Genomic DNA, 7,964 nt, shown 5'->3' on the forward strand with positions numbered 1-7,964 from the left:
AAGATGCCGTTTTTGTGGATATCAAGATTCAACGACTGAAAGAAATTCCCAGCTTCTTTGTCGCTTCTACGCTTGGCTTCACATCCAAATTGTTGTAGTCGTTCAGCAAATCGTACAGGTTGGTGTGAGTGAATACCATTTCATTATAATCGTTTGATGAAACTGATTCTCCCTTTAGATTGTTGTAAAACCACTTTTTAGATGGAATATGTGAGTGTTTTAAGAACTTGAATGACATTATTGGAATATTGTGTCAACTCTGGGTGTTCATCAATGTATTTCGATAAATTCCGAGTTATTTTATGTGGAAATATTCCCATTTGTGATTGTGTCAAACATTTTCAAGAACTTGTCAAATAAAGTATTTGGTGGTTGAAAAGCAAGAATGTCTTTAAAAGCAAACGATCCATTTGATATCATTCGGTATTTGTTACTTTAATAATGTCATTCACTTGTCCGTTTTCAGCTGAATGAAACTCACAACTCCAAATTGATCTTGTGGTATATCCCATTGTTTGAGAGCTGATTCCTTGTTTGCTGTTTTTTCATACAATATGTTCATCGTATCTCCAGCTAAAGGATTGATATCTTCTGATTTGTGACACTTTCTACATCAGTGGAAAAAGCATCCCAGAAAGTCATATATTGTGTTTGATTCTTCATCGTAGCCATCAACATTGTATCGTTCAATCTTTTCGCATTGTTCAATATTACGATCTAATTCTCCTTCAATTGAATTAATCCAAGGCTTTTCGCATTTGGATACATTTGCATGTTTTTTAGAGTGTTTCAAGACTTGTGGAGGGTATTTCTTGATGATGTTAATGTCATATGATGAGCTATTGAAGCCATAAATAGGAAGAACATCAAAACATTCTAGTAATTGTAATCTTAATCGTTTCTGAACCTTTGCATCGTCCAAATTGGCCATCATTACAAAGAACCGAGAATACTTTGAATACAACAATTGCAGATATTTGTGTCGTATTTGATCCATTTTTGTCATCACTATATCCAAAGCTTCTTCAGTTGTACCTTCAACTGGGATGAATTGAGCCTTGTTTTCTTCACTTCCAATGAAACTTGTGCTCAAAAGTTTGTGTGTTTCAATGAATGAGCTTCAAGTTGGTCGTAGATTTGACTGATTTCAACCAAGTTTCAAAATCAAAGTAGATGAAATATGGATAAAATCTCATTTCTTTTGGTATATTAATTACATTCAATTCGTTTCAATTCCAAGGAAAGCGGTTGTATCTTGGATTCCGGAAGTTCAACAAAAATACAACCATTATCTTCGCCATAACATTCTTTCAAAAAAGTAGTCTTGCCGCATCGATATCTACCAGACAAAGAAATCGTATCGTGTTGCGTCTTTTCAATTATTTCCTTTTCAATCGTTCGTTCGACTACAAGCAAATTATGCTTAGTTTTGACAGCGGGTTCAGGTACCTTGCTAAATAAATAATCCAAATCGTAGACACCGAGAACATTAAAGTCTTGCCAGGTTACCAACAACTTTTCTTTTGTTGCTTCATCTATTTGAGCAGCCACGAGAATCAATGAACACTTATCCAAAAGGTCATTTTCCTTCATAGAAATAACTTTGCACAACCCAGAGAACTTTTGCACGGAATCAGTATTCAAGAGAGCATCACTGCTGGTTTTGATGTTAAAAACAACCCAATGCCGCTTCCAAGTTTTGTCAATATCACCCGAAGAAGGTGTCCTTTCACGAAGAAGTATATCGGCATCAGTTCCATCGTAAAAATATTCATATAATTCATAGCGATTACTCGGGAGGTTAAGAATATCTCCAAGTTTACGAAAAAGAGCCTCTCCTACAAAGCTACAAATAATATTTTCCATTGCGTACCCCCGGCATCGAGCCCAAGATTTTTCAACAATGTTAGGTCCTTCGTTGTAGTCAGTCCAACAAATTCGAAATTTTTTAGAGTCTGAGAAATACGGAATCTCTTTCAAGAGTCCTCGTCTCACCAGTTGAGAAACATCTTTTTGAAGATCTTGCTGAATAGCCATCTTGCTGACACCAGTTGTTGGAATCGCGTTGAGTAAATCAGCACTGATGCCTCTTTCCCGAAGAGCTGTTCTGGCTTCATCGATACACTTATGTAGTAAATCCTGTGGAAATTTCTCGCCAAGAGCAATTTTGGATCTGGTATCGTCATCCAATTGAGCAAGCATGTCTTTTGCAAAGAGTTGGTAAAGATACGGATCGCCACCAAAGACAGTCCAAAAGTTCAGAACACAGATGGAGCTTATTTTGTCAATTTGGAATATAGCTCGTATCAGTTGTTTAACTTCCGGAGGTCTTAGATCCGATAAGTTGACCCCTGCCATTCTTGCTGAAGCGCTGCCTCCGTAATCAATTGCGTTTTTTCCATGAGGAGGAGTTCCCGTTATTATAAAGTGAGGTCGTTTAGCACCTTCCTTGACAATGAATTCAATGAGTCCAAGGTGTCTTTGTGATTCATCAAATACCACACGCTTAATCCCCTTTTTAAGAAGCGCTCCCATTATCTGACGAAAAAAATCAGAGTTCACATCATAATCACGATGAGGAAGATTATCAAAGTTCAATTGTACGCCCAACGTATCGGCAAGGTATTTACAATAACCAAACCGGACATATTGAACATTTAGATAAGCAAGAGGATTGCGAGAAAGCTTAAATGGCAGCATCGAATTTTGTGCTTTACCGTCTACTGTAAGACGATTAACAAGACTTTGACCAGAATCATTTTTTGATTTGATGACAAGTGAATGGTCGTAGGAACCAACTGGATGCTGAATGGAGGTCAACAGAGTATTCCCGGGAATGGCTGGACCATTCACCACATAATGGATGGTGAGCTTGTCAGGATCTATAGCACCAAGTTTCGATGAAAGTGTTTGTTTGATTGCTACAACCAGGTCACCAACACTATCAAGGGGGAAAGGCCGCAAAGCAGTCCTTTCATTATTGATATAAATATCAATCCTGACTGGCTGATTGTCAAGATATTGAATGTAGAAATGTTTATTTTCCATTGTAATTGTGAAAGAAAATAAAATAAAAAAAGAACAAATAAAACGTGAATTTGTCTCATTCAACACTCGATATTGTGTGATGAGACAAATTCACACTTTGAATATTGTTTAGACATTTTTGTGTTTATTTGTATTGTTCAATCGAGTGTCAATTCAACTCAACAATTGATTACGTCATTCATATAATGACTCGAGTCTTTTATTCAATGTTCAAATCAAAGTTTCGAGTCAGTTTCATTCATTACTGTTTAATACAACAAGTAATGAAGAAATAATTGAAATTAAGTTCATAATCCCATGAAAACTATTGGTATTTTTTACCACTTTGGTTTTCACAAATCACAGGGGTTCGCTCGTGGTAACACTGCATACATTCATCAAAAATAAGATGTTCCATTTAAAGCATCAAGTATGGATCTGACACAGATCTCCTGATATTTCAAACTAATAAACTCCCACTATAATACCCAAGGTTTTTGACCTGAATTGCTTATGTCCAATAACTTTCTATTTTTGACAACTTTGGACAAAATTTAGTGGTAATCATTAGTCAAGAAAACTGGTATCATCCAGTGCCCTATCCATACTACTCATGTCGAAACTCGAACAAAAATCTTGATAAATTTTCTCAATCCGGCTCCGTCCCTAACTTGCTTGCTACTTGTTTTCTTGAGTTTATTTCCCCCGGATCCCTCCAACTGGTTTGGTCTTTTTTCTGTGCTGGCGCTTTCGGATTTTTGTCAGATCTGGCTGCTGTTGTTTCCAAATGTTGTTAGGATTAGCAATACTTGCAGCATATCAAACGTATCAACTACAAATGTCCCTAGTTGCCAAAGGAGTCAAGGACCTAATCCACCGCGTGACAGTAATGTGTTGGCATGAACGTGGCATTGTCAACTACTTGATAGTTTGTCGCTCCTGTTTTGAAACTGGCATATCATCTGCTCATTTTGGCAAAAATAAATAGGCATTAGTTCAAAGTGTAAATTATTAGGAGCCTTCTGTGCTTAATTCGTACCGTAAACGGATTTGAATAATATTAAGAAATTCAATGTTACAAATGGCAATAAAAATAACCAATTAGTTACATGAAACCCAACTTTTTATTTAATCTCTGCTTTACCAAAATCAATCAATTTGATATCCCCATCATGAGTTAAAAGCACATTTTCTGGTCTCAAGTCCTGATGAACCACGCCAACCGATTTCAAGTCTCGAATAACACGATTCAACTTTTTCTTCAATTCACTGTTTGCTCTCCAATCACAATGGTTTCCGGGAATATAGTCCAACGCAATGAAATGTTGCCCATAATATTCGCACTGTCCATAATAACGAGGGATATACTTTAGATTGAGTGGGGAAAGCTTTTCGTAAATTGATATTTCGTTCTTCAGCATTTTGAATCCTTCAGGATTGTTATAAGAATCACATTGCTTCACAACAATGTTGCTGTCCTTGAGTCGAATGACTTGACCAGTTGCTCCAGATCCAACCACGGTACCGTAATGAAGAGAATCGAGATTAAGGTTATATTTTGTTCCTTTGCTCTTGTCCAAACTATAATTTGTTTCTTTTCCCTGGCCTGCGGTTGAATAGTTACTGCCTGATTCTGATTGTCCATCCGCATTATGTTCATCAGTATCCATTTCATTGCTGGCGTTAAGTTCCACAGGCATATCAGAGTCCTTTGGATTGGGATCTAGCGTTTGTTTTTTATAGTCTCGTAAAGCAAGCTGAACAAAGTAATATAGTGCTTGAAGAAGACTAGGCGAATGAGAATTATTGAAAATGGGATGGCTGATAAGAAGAGTGCTTCTCTTGGGTCGCCAAAGAAAATATGTAACATCATAGCATGTTACACATCCATAGACCAGATTGTTCAATGAGATATCCATAAACTTGATCAATCACTGTGCACACATCCATACGTCCAATGTCCTCACGGGTTGTTTTGCTTTGTTGGTATTGTATATCTTCTTTATACATCTCCAGCAAATCAAATGGGTTTCCGCTTGCAAAATGACGAACCGGCAAATCATTTGGAGTCTTGTCTTCAATAAATGACAACACTTTGGAACCAAGAGTGAGAACATTATCTGGAACTCCAATAAACTTGATATAATTTTCTGTTTGAGTTGGTGTTCCAGAGTTTAAAGGGATAACAGTGGGTTTGGTTTGGAATACGTGCGCCTCTCCTTGGTCTTCAAATATTCTGTTGAAGTTATCCAAATGGTTTCCAACAGCCCTGCTGACATCTCTTTCCAGTGTGAATGCAACTCTCCTTGTAACAGGCAAAACAACATCACTCCCAACATGAGTAGCAGGATATTCATATGCTTTTGCATCTGTTGAAAAGTTTTCCCACCGTCCAACATGCGAAGGTGTTTTAGGATAGTTTCTTTTGATTTCAGTAGTAGATGACTCTGAAAGATTTTTTTCGATATCTGCCAAAGTGTTTGATAAAAATTTATCGAGTCTTACTGTAAGACGATTGACAAGACTTTGGCCAGAATCACCTTTTGATTTGATTATCAGTGGATGGTCGTAAGAACCAAAAGGATTTTGAATAGAGGTCAGGAGCACATCCACAGCAATGGCTGGACCATCCACCACATAATGGAGAGTGAGCTCTTCAACAGGAATAGCACCAAGGAGGGTAGTGGTGACAGTCTTGTAAGCTGCAATCAGTTTTGAGACATTGTCAAGCGGTCTTTTTCTCTCCAATTCTCCATTGAAGTGAGTTTCGATTTCCACTGGGTGGTTGTGGAGGTATTGAATGTAGAATACTTTATTTTCCATTGTAGTTTGTTAAAATAGAAAGGAATAGAGTAGAAGAAAGAGCAAAAGGAAATGTAATAGAATAGAGTGGAATGTAATGTAATGAAGAAAAAAAGAAAAAAAAATTGGACTTTAAATCCAAAACTCGATATCATGTGAACAATGTGAGACAAATTCACGTTTTGAATATTGTTTAAACATTTGTCATGTGTTTATTTGTATTGCTCAATCAAGTGTCAATTCAACTCAATTGATTACATTTTAATATTCAATGTTCAGATTGAGTTTGATTGTTGGATTGGTAAATGTGTTACAAAACATTCATTTACATGCTGAATCTGACAAGTGAATAATGATTGTTCCAATCAACACATGGATTGAATTGACTGAATATTGTCATTGATTGCAGTCACTGTTGACCAATACATTGTAATACATTGACAGTCTCGACATCAACATTGTCATTCATGTCAAGTTGTGTGTAGTTGCTAATATTACACCACAACAATACTGTCAACTTTCGAGTCCTGTGATACACCGTTTCAACTATAACCGGATCGATGTTGATCACTTGTCAATACACGCACCAGTTGTATAATCGTACAACTGTTGGTTAACCAATGTTTGACTGTCGATATTTGAATCATGAATATTGTCCAACATAATCGTCACTAACATTGTCGTTGTCGTTTGATTGCCTTGTTCTATGAATAATCATTGCAATGTCATTTGTTCAGTTGTTGTTGGTTTATTGAAACCATGTCACAATTCTTGATATATTGCACATGATCTTGTAATTGTTGGTGTTGTCTGTAGTAATTCTGTCAATGTATACGAATGTCACTTGTTGCTAATTGGTAGTTGTTTATGATTAATACACAACCGATCAGGTTTGGTGACCATTCTATGCACATATATTTGACATTATATCGGACTGTTATGTTGTTTGATCCAATAGTAGTATATGCCAGTCATACTATAATACTACAGGTTTGTTGCAATATCCATACAACCTATATCCAAAACTGCACAAACACTGTCATTCAAGATTGATGAGTATGCAATCACAAATGAATCCAACGCATTTTTGCTGTATATAGTTGTATCGGCTGTCGTGTCTGTTGACTTGACTAGATCTGATATTACATGGGCTATTCAACAATTGTATTGAATTCCGGTTAGTATCGAGTCATTTGAGTCGTTCAAGTAGTCAAGTTGCTTGGTTTGCAATGTGTTGTGTCCAAGAATCACTTGCAATTAAACCATCACCAAACCACAAGTTAACAACACCAAATGATATATGACTGGTTTTATTAACAACACATTGCAAACACTCGACGAATTAGCCATGAATCAAGTTCAATCATCAATCGCCAATATTGTCAAAGTGTGTATTCCTGGTTTAGTTGACGATGATCCGAGTATGCGGTATTTGTCACAGTTTGATTTGGTCCAAACAGGTTTTGTAATGGTTTCAACAATGTCTGATGAATGGCATGCTACAATCGCAGTATATTGATATTACCGCATGATACAACTGTTTGGTTGACCAAACGACTCGAATGTTGGTGGATTATTATGCCAATCGACTGTTTTGACCTGATATCACCACACTTGACATGCCAACACATGCGACATATGATGGAGTGTGTAATTGCAGTTTGATTGATTCAATGTTGTGTTACGACATGTGTTACAACATCAGTCACCATGTGGGTTATAGTTTGTATATCAAACAACACATTGTAGTGATTGATTGTCGTTCCGATCGATCGAATGTCAATATGTTGTACAACAGTTTGGTACAACTGACTGTCCATGGATTATTATCACACGAGCCAATGCTGACCTGATTTGGGATATTCAGTGTTGTTGGAATATCAACACAACATCAACACCAAACATCAGATCGACAATGCACGTTGATGTTGATGAATGCAACATGAATATTGAAACAATGCATCATAATGCGTACAAGTCGCAGATTGCAGTTCAGACTCAATGCAAAATACACATTGTTACAGTTTTGTCATGAACAAAGCGATACGCACAATGTGCAGTTCATGTCTACGACTCGACTGATTGGTAGACAACGACCATTTGCATTGTTGAACAGTAAACTGAACAGTAAATGA

General features: G+C 36.8%; 5 protein-coding genes across 5 annotated transcripts in view; all 5 read right to left on the reverse strand.

The window, feature by feature from the left end:
• Nucleotides 1–613: 613 nt before the first annotated feature.
• On the reverse strand, nucleotides 614–997 carry BATDEDRAFT_27063 (uncharacterized protein; the record flags this gene model as incomplete). Its single annotated transcript, XM_006681300.1, has 1 exon — nucleotides 614–997. The coding sequence occupies one exon, from the start codon at nucleotides 995–997 to the stop codon at nucleotides 614–616; it is 384 nt and encodes a 127-aa protein (XP_006681363.1).
• Nucleotides 998–1,209: 212 nt separating this feature from the next.
• On the reverse strand, nucleotides 1,210–3,048 carry BATDEDRAFT_91243 (uncharacterized protein; the record flags this gene model as incomplete). Its single annotated transcript, XM_006681455.1, has 1 exon — nucleotides 1,210–3,048. One exon carries the CDS (start codon nucleotides 3,046–3,048, stop codon nucleotides 1,210–1,212), a length of 1,839 nt encoding a protein of 612 aa, XP_006681518.1.
• Nucleotides 3,049–4,151: 1,103 nt separating this feature from the next.
• On the reverse strand, nucleotides 4,152–4,727 carry BATDEDRAFT_91242 (uncharacterized protein; the record flags this gene model as incomplete). The annotated part of the gene is made up of 1 exon (XM_006681456.1): nucleotides 4,152–4,727. One exon carries the CDS (start codon nucleotides 4,725–4,727, stop codon nucleotides 4,152–4,154), a length of 576 nt encoding a protein of 191 aa, XP_006681519.1.
• A 169-nt stretch (nucleotides 4,728–4,896) lies between these two features.
• BATDEDRAFT_91241 (uncharacterized protein) lies at nucleotides 4,897–5,850 on the reverse strand (the record flags this gene model as incomplete). Its single annotated transcript, XM_006681457.1, has 1 exon — nucleotides 4,897–5,850. The coding sequence occupies one exon, from the start codon at nucleotides 5,848–5,850 to the stop codon at nucleotides 4,897–4,899; it is 954 nt and encodes a 317-aa protein (XP_006681520.1).
• Nucleotides 5,851–7,211: 1,361 nt separating this feature from the next.
• The window catches only part of BATDEDRAFT_27066 (uncharacterized protein), a gene marked incomplete at both ends in the record, with an annotated part of 2,790 nt that continues 2,037 nt past the window's right edge, over nucleotides 7,212–7,964 (reverse strand). Inside the window, one exon of the mRNA XM_006681301.1 lies at nucleotides 7,212–7,328. Coding sequence (XP_006681364.1) covers nucleotides 7,212–7,328 — 117 coding nt within the window. The remainder of the gene's footprint in view (nucleotides 7,329–7,964) is intronic.

The sequence above is a fragment of the Batrachochytrium dendrobatidis genome (assembly GCF_000203795.2).
Source record: "Batrachochytrium dendrobatidis JAM81 unplaced genomic scaffold BATDEscaffold_12, whole genome shotgun sequence".
In the NCBI taxonomy this organism is placed as follows: Eukaryota; Fungi; Chytridiomycota; class Chytridiomycetes; order Rhizophydiales; genus Batrachochytrium; species Batrachochytrium dendrobatidis.